General features: G+C 35.3%; 1 protein-coding gene across 1 annotated transcript; it reads right to left on the bottom strand.

The window, feature by feature from the left end:
- Positions 1 to 562: 562 nt before the first annotated feature.
- LOC134839369 (ephrin type-A receptor 1-like) lies at positions 563 to 27628 on the bottom strand. The gene is made up of 16 exons (XM_063854894.1): positions 26520 to 27628; positions 21396 to 21463; positions 21103 to 21275; positions 19000 to 19508; positions 18498 to 18672; positions 17791 to 18074; positions 17180 to 17425; positions 12997 to 13083; positions 11810 to 12082; positions 9068 to 9247; positions 8437 to 8628; positions 5570 to 5736; positions 5063 to 5176; positions 1765 to 2058; positions 1263 to 1495; positions 563 to 1029 (listed from the first exon to the last, which is right to left on the bottom strand). The coding sequence occupies exons 1-16, from the start codon at positions 26608 to 26610 to the stop codon at positions 687 to 689; spliced, it is 3429 nt and encodes a 1142-aa protein (XP_063710964.1). The 5' UTR covers positions 26611 to 27628; the 3' UTR covers positions 563 to 686.

Here is a 27628-nt window from a genome sequence, read left to right as displayed (position 1 = left end):
TTTAGAAGGATGATGCCATTGGTATAAGCATTTTTGTGAATTGTGTTTTTATTTGGACAACTGTGAATTAGAAAATTAGACAATTTACACAATTCACAACAGCTGCCACGTAATCTAAAATTCGTCTTGGCGGAGAAATTTTTTTTAACAATTGAATGAGCCATCATTGGCCAACTATTTTTCGATTGAGAATAGCCTTTTGTTGCAATCTGTCAGTTGAATTTGTCACAAGTTTTGTTCGAGAAATGAAATGGTTCATATTTTTCGTCTATGCCAGTCACTTCAGCACAAATCTATCAACAAATTGAAAATAACTATTGACAATGCAGCTACATATGTGCATACTTCAGAAATCGTTCAATGACCCTCAAAAACAGTATTCTCAAAAAATGCATTTTTGGCGCGTGACTGAAGAACTAACAACAAAATTGGTTTCCCCAAAATGGTCGCAGAGGTTTTTAAGTTTTGAAATTTCTAACATCGATTCTTGAATTCTAAATGCACTTCTGAACCTCTGGATTTCAAATAAAAAATTTTTCAATGAATAGCAAGAAGACTTAGGTTAATCAGAAAAACTTAAATTAGAATATGGAATGTTAAATAAAAACAAAAACAACAATTGATAGCGGCATAACAATTATTAAATCTATAAACGGAACCCTTATGGTAAATATGTTCCAAAAGCTTCATAAGATTGAGTTTAGCTGATTTGCTTTGCCATAATTTGTCTGCTTTCTCTCCTTGATTTTCGCCAAAGCGATGTTTGCCAGAAGTTTTTTCCGGTTTTTTGCAGAACTAACACCAATCGATTTCAAACTTGCGTCTTGAAGGTCAAAAAGGTCTTTCAATTCCATGTAGCCACTTTGTTCAAGCTTCTCGCTGTACTGTGTCATACTGATTTCCTTCAGCCATTCGCGCACTGTGATTGGCTGAGCCGGTTTGATCGGTGCACCCGAGTTGTCGGTGCCGGTCGGCGAGGTCGACTGCGGAGGTTCGAGTCCCGCTAAGGACACTTTTTGCAAGGTCATGCTAAAACAGTGGAAGAAAATTAATAAACTTTTTTTTGCAAAAATGGACTACAAATATACTGGATCAAAAACTGAATTCCATTTCATATCCTAATAAGTTCCGGTCTCGGAAATTATTCTGTTCATTTTTGCGGAAACTGATAAAAAAAATTGCGGAAATTAATAATTATAAAAACAGCAAGTTTCTCATTTGTTTATAATTTTTCTGTGTACTATAAATCACTGTAGACTTACTAATAGTCGTTCGGTTGGTCGACCAACTTTCCGTATAGAGTAGGCTGGGGGAACTGGAATTCATTGGTGACACAATGAACGCGTACAAGTGCGGATATTGCCTCGTTCACTTGGCCGAACCAGGGTCTGAGTGCTCTGTTCTCGTTCCAGCAGTCGTTCATGAGTTTGGACAGAGCAGTTGGACAGTTGGACGGTGGAGAGAGACGTTTGCCAGAGGTGACGAACTCACAGATCTGAAGATTAAAATGGACAATGAATTTGGGATCCAAGTTGGTCTTATGGTTTATCTTTTTTTTGGCTTGCATATCATCACTAAATTGTATGGGATACTTTATTTAACCCTTTTTCGTATAAAAATTTAGTCTGATACACAATGTTCAACTCTTTCAATTTTTCAAAGTGAGCTTTTTTACGCCTGCTTTATTTAGTTTAGTTATGTAATTTATTTGACTAAGCAAAAGTTTTTTTCTAAGAAGAAGATGACTAATAAGTGGCTCCTCGCCTGTTGTGCGTTCATCTGTCCGTAGGGTTCCTGACCCTTACTCATCACTTCCCACGTGACCACCGCGAAACTCCAGACGTCAGAGGCACAGCTGTACTTTCCCGCACCAATACCAACACCAATGGATCCCCCTCCAACGCCTCCAGCACCTGTTGATACTGCGCCACCCCCTCCTGACTTGACACTACCCCCACCTTCCCCGCCCTGTGCTGAAGTGGGGGACGAACAGGTACTGCGGCTACTGTTCACTGTCATGACTTCGGGTGCCTGCCAAGGTGCCAAGTACTCGGAAAGCTGAAACGAAAACAACAAGTTATTACAAAAAATTTAGAAATCAAGGTTAAGTTTAGAGAGTTTAATTTTTAAAATTTTGTCCCCATGTGGTACTATTTAAGGAGTCTTTTGCCAATATACAAAGTTAGAACCTCTCAATATTTTTAAGAATGGGAAGGGGAAGGAGAGCTTGAAAGGCGCGGGTACTAGATTCAACATTTGTTGTTCATGAACACTTTGTAGATTGAAGGGCTTTTATCTGTTTAACTATCCAAATTTCGAAATAATTATTCGGTAATTTTTCAAAATCTAAGCTTTACGTGCTTCTAAAGTCTGCATAAAATAGCCAGTTGGCATGATTTGGTTTGTTAGAATTGATCAAATGTTATAATCTGCTGTCGCTCTTTCGTCTGCTCGCAACAGTGTCGGTGTTGATTAGGGAGCTTTCGATTCATATCAGCGATTAGAATTCGTTTCAACAGGTAAGATGTCCAGGTATTAAGGGATTATGCCCCGCGTTTGGCTGTTAATGATTGCCCATTTTTAGTTATATCAACCTTAAATTCAATTTATTTAAATCTCTTATCAAATTTCAGAAAATAATAGGTTATAAAACACTTTGGGCTTGCATTGACTTTTTCCAAGTTCTCCAACTCATTTTAGTTCATAATTTTTTGCAGAAATATTAAAACAGTAGAAGATAGATTTCTTTCGGAATTGAAAAATAGCATTTTTGTCACATTTAAAAACTGTTTCTGGGATACTTGGAGTCAATTTTTGGCTAATTTGTCTGGTTTTAAGACAACAAAAGACAAACTTCTTATCATCAAAGGTCTTTAAAGGCAACAGAGTAGACCTTAAGACCACTTTTAGGCATCTTTCATTAGCCTGACTAGTTATTGATACTTGAACGGATTTGATAGAGCGTAACCACTTAAAGGCAGGCTCCAGTTTTTCCAATTTCGGGCACATAAAAAAAGAAACAAAAAAGACACGCAAAAGTCATTTTTGTCTCATTTGAGCCCAACTTTGAAATAATATCCAGTAACGACTTTGATGAGGTGTTCGACAGTTGCAACCCAAATTTAACAAAGTCGAAAATGATCATTTGGCTAACAAAGCCGAAAAAATCCAAAGAGTTTTGGGGTTATCAAAAGAGTTTTCGTTCAATGCTCTTGACAAATTGGAACTTACAAGTTAAATTTCATCCACTATTTATTAAATTAATTCTAAAAAGTGATTTACGAAAATCTTAATTATATTGTTTTTTGCTTTTTTTTTGAAATTCGTATGTCAAAATTAAAGTTTTTTTTCGTCCCTGTTATCCTTCGGCATTGCGCCCGTTTCTTTTCTTTTTGAGACGCCTGAAGAAACTTATGGATGATGGAATCGCAGATGCTTGGCAGACAGACTATGAATTCCCTCCCCGCATAATTTAGCCAGAAGTTCTGTCTTTTCTTTAAAATTGAGCAATTACGGACGGAGCATGTGGATATTCAGGAAATCATCATCGACCGGCCAATGAACCCTTCTCTTTTATCTTTGCTGATGACTATTTTTTTTAATGAAAAATGCCAAATCGAATTTTTGCTTTTTGACTTTTTTAACCATTTGCAAATACTTTAGATTAATGGAAAAATTACAGCAGGCAAGAAATTTTTTTAAGTTTTTTTTCAACAGTTTAATTTTTAGATCATAAATGTAAAATGTTCAGAAACAACATTTTTTGAAAAATTAAACCTGTCATTTCTAAATGTTTAAGAGTTTCACATAATGTAAAGCATCGTTTTCTTTACTAACGTATAGCCATAAACCAAAAACGTAAGAAATCAAAAATGCAGAAAAACATCAAGCAAATAGGTGTGTTCAAAAAATGAGAATATATATTTTAGGACGGTGGTTGCTTGAATGGAACTTTGAACCATGGAGCCATTTTGGGTTTTATTTGACTGAGTTTCCAATAAAAGAGCTCATAACACGAAATTGTGAGTTAGTACTAAAGTTATTTCACGATTGATTGACGAAATCATATATTGCGATTAAGATTAACGCAATATCATAGATTGACGAAAGCAAATATTTTCAGCTTTATTTTTAGTATTTCCCAAAGTAGCGGAGGTGGAAAACAGTAAAATTAGCCGGCCGTGCATTTGATGTAAAATGAATCCGGGGAGCAATTAGGGAAATGAGCCCGGCTCATTTTAATATATTTCAAATTAAACCCAAATCATTTATCAAATATGCAATATGCGCTATCTTTATTATACCCTTTATTCCCAGCCAACATCCACTAAAGCCAGGGGCAGTTTTCCAACCGGAGAACCCCCGCTTTGCAATACTTTCAGCCCCTCTTGCTCTTAGCACATGGGGGTTATAATAACCCGATAACTGGATATAGTTATAAAGCATAATCTGATAAGGCATACAGGGCAAAGTCATTACTAGGCCGCAAGGCTTGCTACTCGAGACGGGTTTACAGCCGAAAAGCGCATAAATAGGCTTGTAAAAACGTATAAAGAGCCCAAATCGGATCAATTTTACATTCATTTCATCGTTCGTTATCCTGGTTGAAATTGAATTTCGCCCCAAACTGCGATTTAACAAATCAATCATAAAAGCAGTCAGTCAATAACAACAACGTGAAACAAGCAACAGCAATATCAATTTGAGAATTTTTCTGAAAATCGCAAAAAAAATTCTTTCTTCATGGTGTTTGTTCTTGTTTTTTAGTGATTTTTTGGTCATGTGACTGATGAAGTGGAAGCTTTGTAAGTTCGAACTGCAAACTTATTTCCAAACTGTTTCCTCTTTAGACGAGGAGAGAGAGCAGATGTGTTTGAACATCTCTCAAACCTGCTTGAAAATACGCCATATTTCTACCGCTGTGAAATAGAAACAAATGTTTCAACTGATGGAAATTTATACCATTTGTATGCATTAGACCCTCACGGGACTCGAACTTTTGACCTTGTGTCTATGATTGTATTTAATTACCCACTGTGAGAATGAGTTCAACAATGCTCACCTCTTGGAATGTTTTAGTGTTGGCGTTGCTCTCGTCCAGGAGAGCTCGCATGTCAAATCCACATATCTTGGGCACCTCTCGCTCCGTTATGATCACGTTGCCAGATGTCAACACCTGGACAATAAATAAGAAAAAATTGTCGAATGAGATAAGTTTTTTTCTGGATTTGTGGAATGCGAAGATACATTTCACCCCATATACCTAAATAAGGTGAATCGAATGTATAACAAATTCTTTTATAAAATGAGTTTCAAGTCTTGTCTTTTCTTTTTAACTTTTTCAAAATTTGTCTTTTATTTATTATTTATTTTATTTATTTAATATTTGTCCTTGCTATTTATGTTATAACATTGCTATAACATAAAGTATAGAGAAAATAGTTCAAAAAGTGAAAAACAATTTGGCAAGCCAACGATCTGAAAAATTGGTTTTCGTTTGTTTTTCAAATTTGAAAGAATAATTTAAGCCCCCACCAATGTAGTAGTTGTGAATGGGGTGATTAGTTACCTTGTGTACGTATCCCAGTTCGGAGAGGTAGTGCATGCCCTGTGATATTCCCTTGACCAGCAGCAGTTGGGTGGGGAGGGAGAGAGAGTGGGTGGAGTGTCCCTCCTGTAGCACCCGGTAGAGGGGACCCCTCTCGCATAACTCACTCACCCCCATCCACATCGCATCTAAACACAAAATAACACATTATGATAAAATGTAATTATTGTGGATCGATGCGAAGCAATAGAGTTATTAGGAAGATTTGTATAGATTCTATAAAACAAATAAGAGAACAAAATAACAAAATTCTTAAACCCAAAAAAGACTTACACCCAAATTTTCAAAATTCAAGCAGTAAACAAGGTTAAAAATTTTTGTACCTGAGTAGCAGGTATTTTTTTGAAAAAAAATTATTGAATTTTCACCATTTTTTTGGAACTTTTTGACCGAAAAGTAACATCTTAGATATTGAAGTAACATCTTAGACATGATTTTGGATTTTTGTTACTTTATCTATTTTTTATAGCTTTGCTTGATGAAAATATGATTTGTTTCCGGCATGTGACAAAATATAAGCCCATATATTTGTCGTTTTATGGAACTTGTCTTACAAAAATGACAACCATTTCCTTTGGTCCTTTAGCATATTTTTACTTATCTATCCAGAATTTTTTCCTTCAAAAATGATTTCTTGTGGTCTTTTTACATCTAAATCTAAATCCGCCTTTAATCAATAAAGCTTTTTTTTCTTGTTTATCTTTTCATTTTTGCTATCGCTGACTAGAACTTCTATATCAGTTTTGACAAGTGGAATTCTAAGACAACTTCAATTGTTGCTTCATTATCGTCACTATAGTGATTGGCGCGCGTCTTTTTATTTCTAACCAGGATAGTTAAATTGTTCCCTTGAAACACACCCCTTCATTTTTGCTTTAAGGGAATTAAAAAGGCACAGCTAGGGTGCTTCCGCGCCGGAATTGAAAAGTTTTTACGTCCTGGGCAGGCGTGTTCAAGTGCCTCAGCGCATGAACTGAAATGAAGTACTCTGTCACTCAATGCTCCCGTGTTTGACCCGCGGCAATGGATGTTAAAAAATGGGAAAAATGGAATGCATTTGATTTAGGGAAAATTGATCGATAGCAAAGACTACAATAGGCTTTAATTGAAAAGATTGCCCCATGTTTAGATACGGGTGGAGTTACACAGACGCATCTATGGGAATCTTTGAATTCTAGTTATTGTCTGTCTGTCCGTTTAATAATCCACTATCTAACCAGTTATATCTGGCAATACAAACAGGCCAAATGCCCCCCTATAGAATTGGTCAATTCTTTCTAATCCTTCAGCTGAAAAAATTCCCCAGTTTGGTTCCGCTAAATTTGGTTTCCAAGTCAAGTGCAACCCAAAGAGCCCTCAAATCGCACCATTGAGTCCAGTTTATAAAAAACTGGTCTTCGAGAGCAGCCTCGAATGTCAGATAAAAGCGCCAAATTCTCCAACTAAGGCAACTGGCCATAGCGAGCCACAAATTATAATACCTTCAAATGCTCCACAAATTTCAAGACATTTTGATTCATTTATTGCAAAAATAGCTCCAATTATAATCCAGCAAGTCAACATCTCAATTTATACGACTTTGAAAACTCAATTTAAATATTTATTGTGACAGACAAAGATTAAAAGACGATGATACTTGGGATAATTTTTTCATTTTCGAGAATTTCAATCGGAATGGGGTCAATTTTGATAGCTTTTGATTATTTTGATGCTTCATTTTTAGTAATTCTGATAAAGGATTTTTGAAGATTTGATGGCTGACTTTGAATTGATTGTGAATTTTCAAAGTTTTGAATTTTCATTTAGTTTTAAAAAGTTTTTGATTTTTTTTGAGATTTTTCATACTTTTTCAAATAAAAGAATCATCTATCTATCTGCTAGATTTCCAGTAGAAACTTGCCAAATTTGGTCATTTGAACAAAACAAAACTAATCAGTTTGATCATTTGAGACTCACTTAACGCATTAAAATCAGCTCAAAAAATACGAGATAAGACTATATATTTTTGACTTATTGATAGCGATAATGGTGACTAGTTCCAATTATCAGAGGGAGAAGAAACATGTCCAAAACCGGTAGGGAATAGTCAAAAAATGAACAATGGGTGTGTTGTAATTAGCCCTCTGGCTGCCAGTGGAAACCCGGTTTAGGTTCCTTCTCTTCGTCTGTCAGTTTTCTAATTTGGCGGACAAGCAGGCGGAAATAAATTAGAACTGACGCTATAACTTCCCCCTTTATATCCTTTTACTGCCTAACACCCCCCTATTATGTTGCATGTCATTGCCAATTAATTTTACAACACCTTGACGTAAAGCGGGGCGGATAAATTGAAAATTTTTTAATTTGCCAGTTTCGATTAAATTTCGCTATTTGTAGCGTCACTCATGTGCAATAACATCACTGATCGCTGGTTGAAGCAAAAATTGGATGAAGTTTGGAATACTCTTGGGAATTAGTGAAAAATGGCTGTTTAATGAGCGTGGTCTCAAATTTGTTTTCTATTCCCAGAGCAGAAATCTCAATGAACTTTATGACCTATTCTGTTATTACATTTCATGCCATATCATATGAACATTGGCGAAACATTGAAAATTTGAAAATGAGTCGCGGACCTATACTCGAGATAATAGCCCTAAAAACTTAAAATATGGAAATTTAAGGTACACTAAACCAATTCAAAAAAACTCAATTCGCAATTTCGAGTTGAAATGATTTTTTTGCATGAAAGATGATCGGGTTTGGTTTGTCCCATTAAATGCACTTTGAATAATCAACTTGGTTGGCGTGTTAAAATTATAACCAGAGGTCAAACTATGTTGTGAACTCACTGGAGTAAACGACTCCGTAGAACGCACAGACGTTCACGTGTTGGAACTGGGACATGAGGGCTGCTTCCAGGGCGAACTTGCGCCCATTCTCGGGTGTGACCATGTTTAAGTACAGTGCCTTCACCGCCACACGTGTGTAGTCTCTGGTACCTGGATTCAACAGGGTTCCCCGGAACACGGCGCCCTGCTCCTCTGGAACAAAAAAAAACAGATATTACTAGACAAAAAAAACTTAGTGTACATAAGATGCACCGATTGTTCTTATCGAGGAATGCACGGTTTGTATTTTTTTTAAATCTGAAAATATTATGAAGAAAAATTGACCAATTTAAGAAAAGTTCTCGAACTTCATGTGATCAATTCAACTTTTCACTCGAGTTCGAAACTGATGTTGAAAACGACAGAAATACCGAAAGCGACGAAATTCAAGGTCCTCAAACTACGTCTCTAAGTATTGATTGCCGAAAAAATCGTTCAGATTAGTAAAATTACAGATAATTTCTGGTCGACATTAAAAACCGTCAATTTTTTTCTACTTTTCTCAAAACTTTGAAATCCAAATCAACATACGAAAGAACAAAACAATTTTCCGAGATTTGTTTTCAAGTTCTGGGAAAAATTAAGTGCTCACGTGGTGTTCCCTCGGACGACAACTGCAGGAACTTCTCGTCCAGTTCACATGTCAACTCGGCCAGGACCTGGTCAGTGTCTTCGAAGAAGGAGGGCTCAGTGAACAACTGGTGACCCACCGGCATCTTCTGCTGCTGCTGCTGATGGTGACCTCCAAGGGTCCCAACTCCCCCTAAGGTACCTGAAACAAGAGTGGGTTAAAGTGAGCAAAGGTGTTAAATCCTAGCAAATTTTGCTGAGAGCGTTTATTCACAGGGGAAAGGACCAACTATACTGGAGCTTTTCAGCTGTCAATGAGGAATTCCCATGATTTGCGAGACTGGAAGTTTTGCAAGCTAGGATTTCTATGAATAACTTTTGAAAATAATAAACCAGGTGTTGCCTTCTTCAAAATAAATTTATTCTGAATTATTATGCATATGTGGCAATTTTTGTTAGTCTTTTTTGAAATTACATCTATAATAGTTCAGACCCCTAGCTGTTTGACTGAGGTTGGCAACAGGGACAGATAAAACCGTAGGAGCTATCTTCGTCTTTAATTTGAAATCGACGATGATTATCTTGCAATATGTTTTTTTTTCTGAGCCATTTGAGCTGCTTTTGTTGGCCTCGAACATAATATCGAGCGAAAAACGCTTTGTCAAATTAAAAGCTCATTTTACCATATTTCAACAAAATGTAACCCTAAAATTGTATGCATTAGCGATATAATCAAAATCGAGGGCTTGTTGTCATTTCCAATTATACATTTTGATATTTTACATTAAACATAAAAGAGTTCCTGTGATTGTCCATAAAATACCAAAAATATCTATATTACCATTAGGTTCTAATGACGGTGCAACCCATTTATATAAACAGTCTCTACTATAGAAAGGTAGCTAGAATAAAGTATTAATGTAAATTTGTCACTGCCAGAGTGCTAGCAAGTGTATGAGAATTCATATGAGCAATATAAAATGTTTTCAGTCTCCGATCTGAAAAAAGTCAACGAATTTTCCATTTCTCTTTTCTATTGTTAATGATTGTTCCGTAATTTTAGCTGAAGTTTTTTTTTGTCCAGTTCCGCTGATTTTCCTACTAGAAATACTTTGCTTTCGCTTCTATTTTTTTTGCAAAAGGAACGTTCTTTTTCTGATTTTTGCCCGGCCTACTTGCTTTCTGTGATAAAAATGTTGGCATCGTTAATCGATTTAATTCCACCCTGTGCGTTTTTTTATCCCTACTCATTAAAAAGAAGGTTGAATCAGCGGCAAAGCCATGCATTAATAATCACTTCTAGCCAAATCCATGAATTAATTAAATTCTCAATTTTTGCAGAGAATTTCCGCTAACTTTCCTTTCTCTTTTATTGCTTAAACAGCGACAAAGTACGGCATGATATCATTCTGATTCAATGCTAAAAAAGTGAAATATATCAAATATTGATCTTTTTTGTTTTTATTTTTCTCCTCCGACGCGAAATTACTTTTGTGGGAACTTCGGAAAAAGATTACAAAATATAAGTTGGGAACATGAGCTTGGACTCAATCAAGCAAGTGTTTCGAACAGATAAAAAATTATCTTCTTTTTCAGAACAAAGAAAAAAATGTTACAACTATCGAAATTAACAAAGAAAAAAATGTTACAACTATCGAAATTAATTGGAAAATGATATTGCACTAAAAAAGTGAACATTTTCCCGAGATGCTCTTATTACGCTTGATCAGATTAGTTATAATAAGTTCTTAATGAGGAAATGTCCTATGATCAAATTACAATGAGACCAGTGCTAATTTCCGTTGCGAGCTGTCAATTTTGGCATCTTATGTGAACAAATTTCCTCCGTGGAACCCAAATCCATTTAAAAAAGTGTTTCAAAAGCTTCCTTGTCAACTTCAAGCGTGAAATAAATTGACATTTTTAGACATTTTCTCCGGATTTCAATTAAAATCGAAGTGAGAATTTCAAAAAAAAACACTATAAGCTCTAATACTAGCTTAGATTCCCCAAAATTCGGACTGAAATCTAACGCACGGGTTGCCCAACTTCTATATAATGAGTTAGTGTCCGTTTCCCATAACTTTGCCCAATTTATTCGGAGGCAACTTTTGGGGAAGTTTTGATTTTGGGCACTGTCAGTTAATTATAGTCAGTTGTTTTTCTGGCAGCTTCGATTTGGGTTCAGTTTGGTTAGCAAGGATTTATTTGTAAACAGAAACCGAACGTCCCGCGTGTTGGCCGTTGAGTCGCCGCGGGTTTCGCCGCCCAGTTATTTTCTCAGACTGTTTGAGTTGCCGCACAATCAACCGGGATTGTGGCTTCAAAGGCGACTTAGTTCTGTTCCAAAGTGGGAAAAGCAACAGTTTTCGTTTTGAGAAAAGGGCAATAAGGTAAAGATACAAACTGAGAACCTGTGACTCGAGTCAATCTATATTTGAGTGGGTTGGACTATGCAAGGACAGGGCTTATCACAAGGAACGATCAACGGCCTTTATTTAACTTGGAAGCGGGCCATTTTGGCATGGGCTCATTTTCACTAAATATCCCACTTTAATCCTTACTAAGACTGATTCAAGGTTATCTAAGAGAAAATTACAACAATTTGCAATATAAGAGACAAATTTTAACAAACAAACAAAAAATCTTTTTAAAAACCATTTAGTTCTTTTAGAAAAAATAATGGCAAGGCGCGTTTTATATAGAAAAAAATTCAATGAGACTTTAAGCCAAAATAAAAATGAAAGTATAGAAAAAAAATCACCATTTCCCATGTCGAAGTGGGGGTGATGTGCTGATCCCATATGATGATGTGGGTGATTGACTACAGTGGCCTGTTCGTACTTGTAGCCATAGGGGGGACCATGACCATGACCATGACCATGACTGTTACTCTTCATGGCGGCCATAGTTGATCTGCGCTTGTAGAGCAGGGCCATACCCACGCAGAGGATGATGAATAGCATGCATACTGTGAGCATGATGCCCACCACTAAACCCACGTGACGCATACCCATCTGAACTGCACTCTCTTGAACTGGAAAAAGTACAAAAGTTGACGGGATGGAAATGACCAAAAAAAAAAAGAAAAAGCAAAGACGGATGGAGACGTAGATTATAAACTTTAGGGTTAGTCGTAAACGAATGGATGTAGCAAAAAGGGGGGGCTCCTCTGGTTAGTGAGGGAGTCAACGGAGATGGGGGAGGCGCCCGCTCCTCTAGACCACTACTGAGAATATCCATTTCCGAGTTTTTTTATTAATCAAGTGAGCCAAGAGTTTAAAACATCAATAAAACATGTTTCAAACATGTTTTTGTTTCAAAATAATACCCTTCTGTTTCTATTCAAGTTGACATTCAAAGCATTGACGTTATTTTTCAAAAATCAAAGCATTTTTTTCAATAGATAAAAATAGTGACAGTTAAACTGAAATTTATTTAACTTTGGTTGCGTGCGACCCTCACTTAAATTGTATTTGGAGTCCAGTTTTGGAATTTTGGGATACTTCAAAGAGTTTTGTGTTTAAAGAATATGTGATATAAACAAAAAATATATACAAAAAACTGATATATTATAAAATAAACAACAATATAAGCGGTTGAAGGGTGGCCGCTTTCCACTTTGATGGCCATTGTAATATATTTTTGGCCTTGTAAATCATTTCTACTAAGCTTTAAGAGGTTAATTCAGACATAAAGCACGGATTGGAGAAACAAATACTTTTTGTAAACGCCTTATAACTGATTAATGAAGCTGAAATAACATTTGTGATGACGTACAAAAAACGGGACCTGAAAACAAACCTTGTGTGTTCGATAATTAACGTAATTTTTATCGGAAACTCGTAATATAAACTTCATAAGTCTAAGTAAACTCATTGCAATCATCACAAATGTTAGGAACACGGTATAAAAACTGTGACGTAATAACAGATCAAATTGATGACTCACTCTCTATTCCGACTGCCTCGCTGAAGGGTCCCGCAACCCCGTCTACTTCAGTCCTGACTGAGAATTGATAAGTACCCGGCTGCAGATCTGAACAAACAAAACAGCAAATATTATCAAACTCGCCATTCAACCAAGAGGTCGAGAGTTCGAACCCCATCTTATGAGTTTAGAACTAAATCACCCCAGGAAATTTCACAGTAGTTTCGGAAATAAGTTCTGCATATGTCGAAGATAAATTAATTCGTTTTTTGTTTATCCCGTTTCATGGGATCAGAAATATTATGCTTCTTTACTTCTGTTTCGAATCAGAATTGTGAAAACAGAACTCAATTTGAGAGTACATATGCTAGCCCACCTGCCAGTGTATTTAAATCATATACGTAATAAGTCAGCCTATTAGCCACCAAAGCAAAACTATTTACTTTTTCTTTTCTACTTCTATTTCCCGAATAATCCCAATAAATCACTGTTATAATCTACGCCTTTTGCAAACAATCCTTGAAGGCCAAAATTGCCAGAACTTAGATAAAAAATTTTTATTGAGCGCAAAAGCATCGGAAAAAAAATCATTTCTTGGAAAAAAGTTTTCTTCTAGAATTAGTATTTTCTCAAATATTAGTTATGGTTGTCTCGTGTTGGTTTTTGAGGTTTTTGAGAATTAAAAAACGGTCATTTTTGATGTCAAAAATCGGAACCTACTATTTCCAAACTTTTTGTTCTTCTGAGGGCGTAACAAAAAACATTGTAATCCAGCCAGTGGCCTATTTAAAAAAAAAATTGACTTTCATAAAAATAGGACTCAAAATGGGCTAACATCTGGCTGACAATAACTGAGAGATTGCTATAAAAAGATTAAAACTGTTCTGATTTTAACATGAATGAAAAGAGCTCAAAGCTGGTGGCTGAATTATATGACCCAAAGACCGCGTCTTTAAAAAAAGTTCAAAGTTTATTCAAATCTCCATTTTTTAAAATCATGAACATAAGTCCGGCTTAAGCTTTTTGTTTCTGAAAAAAAAACACTCAGTACTTGAATTGGGTAAAATATCCATTCATTGCAAATAATCTTAGAAGTTTTCTTTTCTGCTTGAGTTGATTCTGAAATACATTGTTTGCAAAATAGCTCTTGATAATTTCACGCTCAGTGCACTCTATGCTGGAAACATTTTTTTATCAATATCTCCTCCAAATAAGTTTCCTTTGTTCATTGTGAAAATGGAGACGGAGAGAAACTCCTTGGCGGCTGCAAGCAAAAAACAAGGAGAGTATAAAATATTCCTCTTGAAACACCACCCGGCTATCAAGTCTATTATGTTCCAATCAATGCAAAAGTCCTGAGCTGCTCTCAGCAAAAATAAGTCTGCTTTTAAGACAAAACAAAAAAGAAACTTAGTTTTAGAAAAAAGATCCTTCTTTAATAAACAAGAGAATAAGTATTTTACTTGAAAGAGCCAACGGTCTTTTACAGAAGAAGTTTTGTAAAATACAAAGATTTTTGCGTACAACTATTTTTGAAGTGTATAGTGCTTTGATTCCTAGAATAAATGATTTTTAATTACAAAAACGGCCGATTTCATAAAAAAACAATAGCCAGTGACTGAGCATGTAGCACAAAATGTTTTGAGCACACAGATTTAAGCAAAAAAAAATCAAAATTAAGGAAATTTTTTTTTTTAAATATATAGAAAATATATCTTAGTTTTTTCTAGATTTTCATACTTTTTATTAAAGTGTAGCTTAATAAAACAACACCCGCTAATTATGTCGAAGCACTGAGTGTTCCGAAAGCATTTTATGTTTTATAGAGTAATTGCAATAAAAATAGGTGATGAAAATTTCAAAAAAAAAAGTTTTTTTTTTGAAAATCATACACGCTCTGCGAAGCAGGAAGTGATACATTTTGCATATGGAAAAGTGTTTAATAAACAAAAAGGCATTCCTCAATTTAATTTGGAACATTTTCTAGGACGGAAAAAAATCCGCCTCCGCATTATTAGCACGAAATGTATCTCGCGTAAATTGTCCCAAATTGGCCAAACTGGCTATATTTAAACCCCCATTACTCTGCCAAAAATGATCACAGGTACAAAATAAATTTTAAATTTGAGCTTAATACAACAAAAAATTTTTTTGCATAATAAAAAAAGTTCTCTTTTTGCATAATAAAAACCCGAGCACAAATATTTTGTCAATTTCTTCGAAAAATCGGAACAAAAACATTTTGTAACTCCATCGTTCATCAAACTTTTTAGCATTGGTACTTAAAATAACAGAATTGCTCATATAAAGACAAAGCCTTGAATGTTCCGAATGTTTTTCAAGGTCTGTGAAGCAGTATTCATCTTTAAAAAATTGATGAATTTTTCAAAAAAAAAAAAATTTTGAGTTTTTTAAAATCATCCCCCACACGCCATATAAAGTTTAAAGTGATAAATTTTGCTCCTACTAACATAAAAATTTTGGCAAGTAGCCTGTTTCAACCAGATTCGAACAGTTTTCCCAAGGGATTAATTCTCCGCTTACGCGTTTGCAGCGCGAAAAATATCGCGCGTTGATTGTCTCAAATTGGCCATATTTGCAATCTTTAAACCTTCATAACTTTATGAAAAATTGTCACAGGTAAAATATCTTTTTAAATTCAAGCTCAAGACAACAAAAACTTTTAGCTGATATAAAATGGGAATATCTATGGAAGATCAGCCTATCAAATTTCATTTAATTTTCTCTGAGAACAAAAAATGCAGACCAATTTTTCTCAACACTGAGTCATTTTTTTGAGTCACCTGAGTCATCACAGCCACTAGAGCTTTAATTTGATACCACATTTGACACCCTTACGAGGCTTCTCTGAGGTAATTAAAACTGGGAAGCTAAAAACACACCCTACGCCATAGTTTCTTCCCTTCATTTCGTGAAGTGCTCAGAGCAATTCTCAAAGCCCACCATCATTGATGCAATTTTGGCGCACTGAACAACATCATTCATAAAAGCCCTCGTAACTAATTCGAAACATCTGCTTGGCAATTTAATGGATTCCAGCAATGGCTGATTGTTTAGAAAAAATGACCAAAGTCTTGAAGGGAATGTTTAGAAAGCCGTTTCAGTGCAATTGGCTAAGTTAACAACTTGTGTACATTTTGTTTGTTTGAAGTTTGCCGTACTCAAAAACATTCGCTCGTGCATGTAACCCAAAAGGAAAGAGACTTCAAAGAAGTTTGGGCGAGAAATGAGACCAATCAAGTAAACTTACTTCAATTTCAACCTGGTAAACAGACAGTAAATTTTCCCATAAATTAATCCCTCCGCCCCCCCCCCCCCGAATTGTTGATACGACATTGCATTCAAATGAGTTGGATAATTTCACTCGAGCCATTAAACATGAGGGTTATTGCGAGGTAAATTTGATTAGGGAGCTTTTATGGTGTCACAAAGGCTATATTAGTGGGCTTTGTTTCTATAAAGAAGTGTTTTGAGTCCGTTACGGAATCAGAATTTTATCTTTACGATGATCATTAAGACAGTGAGAGAAGTATATGACACTTTCAGTACTTACAAGTCAATTTTCGTCCTATAAAAGGATATGATGATATGTGCGCTAGAAAACTTGATGACTAATGCATCTTGAGGTAAAAAAAAAACAAATACCAATTTCATAAAAATTAAATGGTTTTTCTGAAACTTCCTCGCTTTGGTTTAATTTTGTTTAATTTTGGAGTCAAAAATGTCTTTTAATTATTTTGAATAAAATCCTCAATTAATTTATTCAGGTTAAAAAAGTAAAATTTCAAGATTTCAAGTTTTCAGCGCTCAGAAGGTAATAAAACCGCCTAGAGTTTTCAGCCTCGTCGAAATTTAATTTTTGAACCATCTTAGATTTTTTATATAATGATTTTTTGGCGTTTTGGGTGTATGTATAAAAGAAAAAAAAATAGAATAAAACTTGAGCAATTTGGAAAAATAAATACGAACGAAGGAAATTTATTTGAAAACTCTAAAATTTAATGATCTGTTTTTTATGCAACCTGAAAGACTAACCATGCGGTTAATTCTTTCAGCTTATCTAAACTAGTCGCTGGCCTTGAACAAAAAACCTTGCACAGGCTTGCGTACGCTGTATGGCTAAGGTGCTATTGAATTGTTGAATTTAATCTTTTCTCCAATTATAAAAGTGTGATCAACTCACGAGACAGAATAATCTCCGGGTGTTGCGAGGAGTGATTTGTACATGACACATCATACTTCATCCCCCTTGTCTCTTCGCCCTTGGAGGAAGAGGAGGGGGAGGCAGGGGAGAGGGCGAAGGTGTTGGGGAAGTGACGGCGGGATATGCGGATGCAGTACCTGTTGCCAGGGTACCCGCGTGGTCTCTCCCATTCCAATTTGATCTCGCTACTGGTAATCTCACTCACTCCTATTCCTCGTACCACGTCTGAAATGAAACATCAGAGAACTCAGAGAACATGTCATCAAGGGGATCCATAGAACATGTCATCGAGGGGATCCACAGAACATGTGATCGACAATGATGTCAACGTGTACAAAGTTATACATCATTGCCCAAAATGTAATGTTTTTTTTTATATGTACCTTTCTCTAAATATATTTTGGGTAGCCTTTGGTTTAAAAAAATATACGAATTGAGTGAAAGTTTTTCTTGCCAACAAATGAATAAAAAAGTTAGAGTTTGAGAAAGAACCTTTGTGCGATTTTCGTATGAATTTGTTGTCGCATAGTGTTTTATAGTGTATGGAATCAAATGTGATATAAGTAAGGGCAGTGGGCAAAATAACTTACACGATTTCGCAGTTCTGAACTCTGTTTCGTCAAATCTGAGAGCCTCGAAGGGGTAGAAGCCAGACAGACTGTTCTGCGAGTAGACTCTGAACTTATACAGAGTATCTGGTTCCACTGGAATAGCAATCTGGGTATAGTTGGTCACAAAGGGCTCTTGTTGAACACATCCGATGACACACACTATCTTGTAATTGACCTTTGACCGGTGTCCAAAGTCCAGGGGTGCGGACCATATCAGTTTAGTAGTCTGACCATCCATGCCGGTGGCGGAAACTTTGAGGTTTCTAAAACAACTTGGATTCTTGTATTGTTCATAAATCAAATTAGACTAATGAAAGTGTCAAGATTATGAAAGGGATTTGTAACGCGATACAATCGCGATTTGTAACGCGGGTCAAATTATAATAACGTCAATTCTGCTCAGTTTTCGATTACATCTAATTCTGAATATCCAGAAATTTGAAACTTACTTGCAACGATGCAATAACTAGATAAATCAGTAAAATTTAATCGAAAAAGAAAACTGCATTTTGTATGCAGATAAGTTCCACATCGCAAAGTTAACGTGCTCGTTGCTTGATGATTCACAAAAATTACCAAAAAAATGCATGTAGCTCTTAATCAGGCCAAAACAGTGGTTCTCCGTTAAGAGCTGTATGCGGGGCTTGCTCTTAGCAATTTGAATGGTCTTAAATTAAATTACTGGCCTTGGTTTTGAGGGCGTGGATCCACAGGAGAGACTGGGGGACTCGTCTGGGTTTCGGTAGTATCCGGAACTGCAGCCACACTTGTCAGCCCCTGTGCTCCTCGAGTCACTGTTAGCCGGGCACGAAGTACACTGTCGGTTGGACAGACCACTTTTAAATTGTCCCGGCTTACAGGCTGCAAAATGAGCAAAAAAAATTGAAAAGGAGTTATTTCATCTTGACAGTGAACTGAAAAAAAAAATGCTATCAAGAATCATGTGAGATGAAAATTTACAAAAATCAGATTTTCGTCTTTTTAGCGTTGTTTTGAAACAAAAAATTTTAAATCGAAATAACCTCCATTTTTGACAATTAATATATTTGTCTCTCTGAAGCAAATCGTCAACCAACCAAGAGAACTTAATAAAACTCATTCATGAAACAATGAAAAATGACTTTTGATATAGTTTTCAGATTTGAAAACTGCTTTATTTCAAAACTGCTTTATTTATAACTGACATACCTGTGCATGCTTCCATATCCACAGTAGGTTCGAATCCCGCCAGGCACTGACAAGCAGGCGCATCATTCATCCACACACCGGCACTGGAACAGTCTTGGCTGCTCGCATACTTCATTCCTACGGGTAGCCCCGCATTTAGCACACACTGGCCGAAAACTGTCTGCATCGACCCTGGTGATGTGTTCGTTACGAACGTGACCGGAAAGCGGGCTAGATTTTTGGTCGTCTCGGGGCAAATTGGGTGAATGAGTTGAACGGACGCGACCTTGACGCAAAACCTACCCGCGCTCATTCCTAGTTTAAACTTGGAAGTTTTAGGGGTGTTGGGAAGTTGTTGCATTTGAACTCTGTAAGTGGGTGGGGATTGTGAGCTAGGGTTGAAGTAGTGATGGTCTCTAAGGGTGACATTGAAATCCGATCTTTGTTTATCTTCGTCCGAGGTCAAGGTTATCCGAAGCGGCTCATTCACACAACTAGAATCGCCAGGTTTATCGCACCAGAACACATACCTAGAAAAAGAGAACAAAAATAAATGCGAGGAAAACAATATTTAACTGACAAGAACATTTTTCAAGGTGAAATATTGATCTATTTTACATTATCATCATCAACAGATAGTTTATGCTACCTTTCTCACATTCAAAGGTTTCAGTAGGAAAAAATTTTTTCTAACCACGAAATAATTTCATAAATGTTCTAATAGTTTTCATTCTGTCGAGATCGTGCACTTTTTCAGCTTTTAACCAGGCTAAAAAGTTATTCATCCCTTATTGAAAAGCGCCGTTAGTTAGAATACTAGGTTCAATTTTAGAGTATTTTAACCCCTTTTTATAGAAAGGGTACTTTTAAAGGCTCTTAGAACCTACTCGAATTGCAGGGCTTGAGAATATTTATTCTTTTGATTCAATAGAAGAATTTTTTTGACTAATTCAATTTTTGATTGAACAGAGAGCTCGCGGCCAGAATTTGATTAATGTTATTTAAAGGTTCTCTTTTGGAATTATAAATGACGGTAGTTTATTACCCGTGCTTTGTCTCTCGCGCCATAACTGGCAGCCATTTGAATAATTTTTCTGCTTCTTGTCTCTTTTATCTCGCCATAATGCAAAAACAAAGCAGCCTCTACTAATATATCTGTTCAGTATCAGATTATGATGATTTTTATTAGGTCATTAGGCGCTGGATCCTTAACAGGCATACACTTGACATACTCATGTTACATTTTAAAAGGCTACTATTCAGGGGCGGATCTAGGATTAGGACTTTCGAGAGAGAGAGAGAGAGAGAGGGTAATTTTCAAAAACTTTTTGAAAAATTGACGACCTTTTTTTGCTTGGTTGAATTAATTTTCCGAGCTCTCACAAAAAACTAAAAAGACCCTGTTTTGGCCAAACTTTCTGCGCCGCAGGCAAAATATTGAAAAAAAACAGGCAAAAAAGGCGTTTTAGGCACTTTTTTTGTGAAATTTTGACCAAAAATAGCGTTTTTTTGTCGCCTGCTCCCCTTCATAGTTATCTTATATTGGCGTATTTAGAAAAGTTTAGGGTTGTTTGATCTAAAATGGATGTCAAAAAGTGATACCAAAGGGAAGACCCTTTGGTTGGTGAGGGGTTCGAATCCCTAAAAAAATGATAGACCCCCCCCCCCCTAAACCCGCCCCTGCTATGCTACTATTGCCACTTTTAATGGCCATAATTAGTTCAGAAAACCATTGTTTCTGTCTATACACGCAAGCTTTGATGACTGTATAAAACCACCTTTGGTAACTTTATGCACAACTCTTTTGAATTTTGCAAGTTTGCAGTGATCTCTTTGATTCAATAATTGAATTGGGTAAAATAGCCCGCAAAATCAGTTCATTCAGAAACGTAAAACCTAAATTGTGAACTCTAGAATACTTTAACAAAATGGTACTGTCAAGTAAAATTGTCCCGAATAAGATAAAGTTTTTAAAATTTTCAAAACATTTTTCAGGAATTTTTGGTTCGGAGAGACATCCGTGTTATTGGTTTGTTTTTACGACTAAAATCAACTGGGTTTCAATTTTTGTTCTTGTTTTTGTTTTGGGCATTTTTTTAAATTCTCTAATATCAGTCCACTTACGATATCTTCAGGAACAGTTTGAGATTTTCGTGAGAGACACTTGTGAGCCAGTCGGTCAAAATCCAATCCTGAGACGCAGAAGAAGAGGATGAGTCACTACCAGTGCCTCCCCCTCCATTGCCCACATCACAATTCTCCCACACAAAAGAGTCCCCCTCTTGCTTGAACTTCCACTGCAACAGAAAAACAGAACCGACTTGCAAAAAAGATCAGCAGCTGAAAGCTTCAAAAAAGTTTCAGGAAACATTTTTGAAAAAAGTATTCAAGATGGCAATTGGTCGTTTTAAGCTTACGTCTGAAGTTGTCGGGAACTCTGGCTGCAGGCGAGACAGTTCTTGGTCTTCCAAGTTTGCCAGGAAATCTAAAACAAGAAAAAGATGCAAACATACTACTTTCAAATGATTCTACTTCAGCAAATCAAATTACGCATAAAAAATCTTCATGAAATCATAAAAACCACTCTTCCGGAAACGCTTTTTTTCTCTTTCTTTTGAAATTTTTTCATGTTTTGTTAATTGTGATAGAATAACACTTCTAATTCATTCATGTGGGAACTCAAAGAGCTGAGCGGATTGTTCAAAGACAAAAGTGGACTGATATGTTGGATGAAGCTGCACTGCTCAGCCATCATATTTTTGTAACTACAAAGAACCTTGGAACTATCCATGATATACAAAATTGTTTTTTTTTTCAAACAGGTTTTGAAAATTGAATTTAAACATCTTTACGGCATCGTCTAGTTATTAAAAATGAGTCGACCGCTTTTTTTCATTTAATTTTTTGTCACCTTATTGTGAATCAATTTAAAATGCATTAATAAGAGATCAGTAATAGTTAACTCCTGACAAGTACACAAAAAAGAAACTTGAAGCAATATTGAAACGCTAAGTTGCTTGATCTGATTACTGACTGGTACTGAATGGTTTGAGTATCATATCTTGCTGTGGTGCCTTTTCGGTTTTGTCAAATATTTAGAAGTTTTAAGCATGAAAACGTTCATCTGTAGTTCTGCGAGCAATTCATCATGGTCAGATTTTGTAATACTTCGTGGTACATAATTACATTCTCGACCAAAGACGAACTTTTAAGTCCCCCAGGTGGCAAAAAATTATTTGAACTAAAATAAAATGGTATAATTTTCTCACTATGCTATATCCGCCCCATGACATTTACTTTCAAAAATATCATGTTTCTCCACTTTTATTTATGTATTCTAAAATAAAACTTAGAAGTCAATGCAAATATATATATAAACAGGAGCGGATCTAGGGTTTTCTCGAAGGGGAAGCGGATTATCAAAAAAAAAATCGAAAATATTGTCGACGTTTTTCTAGGTCGACCAAATTGATTTTCCGAGCTCTTCCAAAGCATTTAATAGACCCTGCTTAGGCCAATTTTTTATACATTAAATACTGCAGATTCTTGGTGTTAAAACCGACAAAAATTTATTTAAAAACAATCTTCGGCGGAGCGCATTTAAAAATTTTGGAGCAGCACTTTCTGTTGAAAAGTAAGGTTAGATTCATGAATTGCTTATATTACTTTGAATAGAGCTATACCTCGAAAGAATTCAATTTTTGTAACATTGTCTCTCTGATTTTCGGAACATCTTGAAAATATACGAAATGAAGTTTTTTGTTTTGTTTTTTTGAACAAAAGCTTGATTGTATCACATGAAATCTGAACAAAGGTTCTTTAGTTCTCCAATTATTCAGCACATGTTTTTAAATCTATTCAAATAAATTCAAATTTGCATATCAAGCGATTCCGCTTTGTTTAGAGAACAACATATTGAACGCAAGTTTCGATATTTACGATGGATTCCCCACTGATGGCAAAATATGTTACCAAACTTATCACAGCAAGTCAGCAAAACTAACTGCCAACTATTTTCAGCCGAGCTCTGTAGGAACAATAACTACTTTCAAATTGATTTTTAAAACGATACTGATGAACCATACTCCTAGACTCTTTATCGGGTTTTGATAGAGAGAGAGAGAGAGAGAGAGAGAGAGCTCGGAAAATAAAGTAGCTCGACCTAAATACATGTCTGAATGTAATTTAAAGTTTAAAGTCTCAGTCTTAACTGGAAGTTTGGAAGTTTAATTGTGTAAATGTGGTTTTTTTTTGGCCTTCGCTTGATTTAATGATGACTAATCGTCATTTAAAAAAAATATTTTCAATACGGCGTTGTACTGATTTGAGAAAAAGCTTGTTTCTGATAAATGAGAAAATAAATTTCATAAGTTTGAATTGACGGCTCGCATCATACAGTGACAAAAAAGGTGGCGCCTCGTCTTGCATAAATCTGGAACAGCAACAAAAAGTTAAGACCAAACAATACCGACTACTCAGACAAACAAGGGTAGCCGGTTACTGTGCAAGTAGCACAGAATGTTCCAACCATAGTTTTAAAACATACAACCAACATTTTTTTTCTAATTATGTGTCGTGAAAGAAAAGCTAAAGATTAGGCAGAATCGACAGTCATAATAAAATAAGCTAATTGAAAAACAATTTTGTTGTAGAAAAGTTACTAGAAAATCAAAACGAAATTTAAAAAAGATCAAAATTTTTTTCCATTTTTTTAAACAGTTTTATGAATTTTTCAAGTTTTTAATACCAAAAAGGCGCTAAAGCACCCAAAAAATTATTATTTCTCGAGTAAAATCATGTTTTTACATTTTAAATGAAGCTGTTGTAAGCTTTTAAGAAAATCAAATAAACTATTGTAAGCCTGCTCGCTCGCTTTATTCGCTCGAATTAGGACGAAAAACCAAAAGCTTCAAACCAATTTTTTTCTCGACACTGGGAATTTGTTTGAAGTTTTTAAACATCGTTCGAATTATGACTTTTAGGGTTTTAGTTTGATATGCCACTCGACCCCTATTCCGATGATTATTTGCTTTACCTGATTATGCGTGCAAAAAAAAACACACTCGAACACAAAGTTCTTCCCAATTTTCAATGGTCGGAACAAATATACAAAGAAATTATAATTTGACATTTATCAGAATTGAACTTAGAAAAATAGTGTAATTCATGGGCTTTAAATTGATATATCACTCAACTCTCTAATGATTTTTTGTGCTTGCTGATTTTGTGTGGTAAAAAAAGACCCGAAGTTCATCCCCATTTTCCTCCCCAATACAAGGTTCCTTCCCATTTTGTAAAAGGTCGGAACAACAATAAATAATTTTTTGAGTTTTGAAAACCATACTCCTAGACGCAAGTAAAGTACTAAGTGATATAATTCGCTCATTGCGAAGTATTGAATAGAACAAACAGCATGCCTCTGTTCCCTTTTTTCTATCATCTTTGCCTCTATCATTTGCCTCTATCATCTTTTTCGTCTGGTAATCCTACCAATCGCCACTAGCTTGATTTATCATTGTTGTAATTAGGGCAATTTCTAGTCTCATAAAAAAGTTTTTTGAACAGCAAAGATCTTTGCTCTTAATATGGGACGCAAGTTTGATCTTCATTCAGTTTTTTTAGAGCAATAACGAAAATGGATTTTGGCAATTTTTTTCAGCGAATTAAGATTGCCAAAAAATACACGTAGACAATAAATATAAAACTAAATTCTGAGTTTTGTTTGCAAATTATTAGGTACAAAATAAAAAAAATAGAGCAGAGACATGATCGACAAAAAGCAAAGTTTAGCTTTTTGTGCAAACAAAAATTTTTAGACGAGGTTTCTGCCTCCAAATATAAGTTAAGTGTATGTTGATTCCTGCACGGCATAAACTTTAACCGGATATCGGTTTTGTGAGTATTTTTGTGCTTTTAGTAGTATTTTCTCCAGAGCTGGTTCTTCCTCCATCGACATTCTAATTAGTAAGTTTTGGTAAAATTTTTGAAAGCGTGAAAACCATTGATACACTGAGCTCAAAACTGACAGATGTTTCACTTGCATTAACTTTTGTTAGAGCGTGTATTAATTCAATTGCGCGAAAATCCCACTTTTTCTTTCAATACGTAGCAACCTCAGCGCAATAATCAGGCCACTGAAGCTAGCTAATTGCTCAAAAGGTTGAGCCAAAAGACAATTGTTTCTAAATAAATTTTTATATGTTGTTACTTTTAAAAAAATTGTCAAACTAAAACAAAAAAAGCGGGTCAGTGTGCAAGTATCGCAGAAAGTTCGGACCATAGTCTGTAAAAAGCTACAAAGTTTTTTTTCCAATTAGTGTAGTTTTTTGTGCGTGGTGTGATAAAAGGATTTGCCGCAAATTTATTGTCATATTAGACTAGCATACTAATACAGGCAGATTAGGCAAGTTTCTTTGATAGAAAAAAAACGAGAAAAAAATCGAAAAAAAAAATCAAATTTTCAAATTTTTTTTCCACATTTTTTGCTCTAAAATGGCTCTAAAAAACTCCAAAAACCAATTCAATTTGCTAATATCTAAGATTTCAGGACTTAAATTTAGCATATTCAAGCTAAGGCTGCTCGCTCGCTTTATTAGCTCAAAACTGAATTAAAAATCAAAAATTTTAAACCAATTTTTCTCGATAAGGAGAAAAATTCTTGAAGATTTTTTAATGTCTTTCAAATTACAATTGCAAGGGTTTCAGTTTGGTCTACCACTCGTTCCGTTCCGATCATCATTTCTGCTTGCTTAAAAACAAAAAACAACTAAAACAAACCCGAACACAATGTTCTTCCACATTTCTCAATTTGCCGGAACAAAAAAAAAACAATTTTTTAGATGTACCTTTTTTCACCAAAAACTGCTTTAAACACGTTGAACTTCAGTCGGAACTTTCAGGGTTTGGCTTTGATACGAGTAGTCTTGTCTATTATGGTTAACTTGAAAGGATGACCAGCAAAGCGATATTTCTATTTGGAGGAAACTGTTCAAGCGTTGCTATAGATAGATAATAGAGGACAATTTATTGGAAAACAATCTGCCGATCAAAGTTTACTGGGGTATGTCTAAATGACATATGTCTTGTTTTTTTTCTTTTTTTTTGTGTCGATCAATGTAAAAGGTCATATTTGTTAGATTTTTCTTCAAACTATTTCTTCGCATTTAAAAAAAAATAAAATGAACTTTGATAGCTAAACTTACAGCTCACATATTTTCTTTAGATTTTTAGTCGAAGTTACCAAAAAAAATAGTTCAAGTCCAGCATTTGGTTCTAAAACAAACTGAAACAATTGAAGCAAAATCAAGTGGGCATCGGAAGAATATTCACGCGGTATACAGAAGAGCACAGTTTCAAATTAAATGCTCTAAGCTTTTCATGATTAAGTTTTCCTATTTTTCTCTGTTTATTTTTGATGACATAATTTAAAATGGAGACTGACATGTTTGATGTGTATTAAATATTAAAACGATTTAATTAATTTAAATGTTTTAAAACAAAAAACATGATTATCAAAATTCTTTTCAAAAACTAAGACTTACATTGATCAGAGCTGGCGAAATTGAGAAAAGCGAAAAACAAAATAAAGATAACTTTGGAAAAATATAATAACTTGTGACCCAAATTGAACATTTTGGGTTGAAATTTAACGCACTTTCAACCTTTTGAAGTCAATCACTAAAAACAAAATTATTCAAAATTAGAACTGGATCAAACTGCTTTTTGATTCAAAAGAGCGTCCAAACAGATCAATAACAGGATTGCCTGGCAGGCGAATGAGACTTGAGATAATAATATAGTAGGAACCACATTCAAACAATGCCCAAGGGTTGATAAATGCTAATTTGGCATAAGGGTTCAATTTTCGAATTAGTTTGCTATTATTTCTAAACTTCTGTTTACTGAGGCTCCACTCATGAGGAAGTAAAGACAGATTAGAAGGATAAAATCCTATTTTTATTTCTTACAACTGGATGTTTTGTTTCGTTATTCGTCTGAGGGAAGGCAGATCTAGTAAACTTGGGGAAACTTGAAGCCAAAACTTAAATTTGATCCGCTTTTGTCTGGATAAGTTACTGCAGGTATCGCTAGGTTTCTAAGTCCGGCTGTTTTGAAATGTTATAACCAGTTCATAAATTTTAAGATTCTTGTAGGATTGGAATAATTGAAGAATTGAGAAGGCGAGGATAATTTTCGAAATGCAACAACTGAAATTTTGTGACAATCGAAACAAACAAACAGTAGCTTTCGACGTTTATGGCTATTTTCGACTGGCTATTTTTGACGTTTGGAGCTTGGACGGATCTTCTGGACGGGTAATAAATATTATTAGCTGGACTCAAGCTGGACTTAAATTCCAAGTTTGAACAAGGTTTCGAAAATAGTTGTTAGTGGTTTTGGGTCCCGATAATATCCGGAAATCAGGCGCCGCTGGAGTGCTAGGGTAGATTACGGAGGTGATTTATTCAATGGGTGCTTCTCAACGATTAGTAAATGAAAAGCAGCCGCGTAATGGTTGGTGATTTTGAAGAGTAAAAGTATCTACTGTTTGATTACTTTATTTGAAGAGAGTATCTTTGCTAGTCGACCGGCGAACAAAGACAGCCTTTGGTTATATACTTCTATCAGTTTTTATTCTAGCTGCGATAAA

Source organism: Symsagittifera roscoffensis, chromosome 2, assembly GCF_963678635.1.
Source record: "Symsagittifera roscoffensis chromosome 2, txSymRosc1.1, whole genome shotgun sequence".
NCBI lineage: Eukaryota > Metazoa > Xenacoelomorpha > Acoela > Convolutidae > Symsagittifera > Symsagittifera roscoffensis.
The sequence above is the reverse complement of the archived record's forward strand: the minus strand, read 5'-3'. Positions and strand labels throughout refer to the sequence as shown.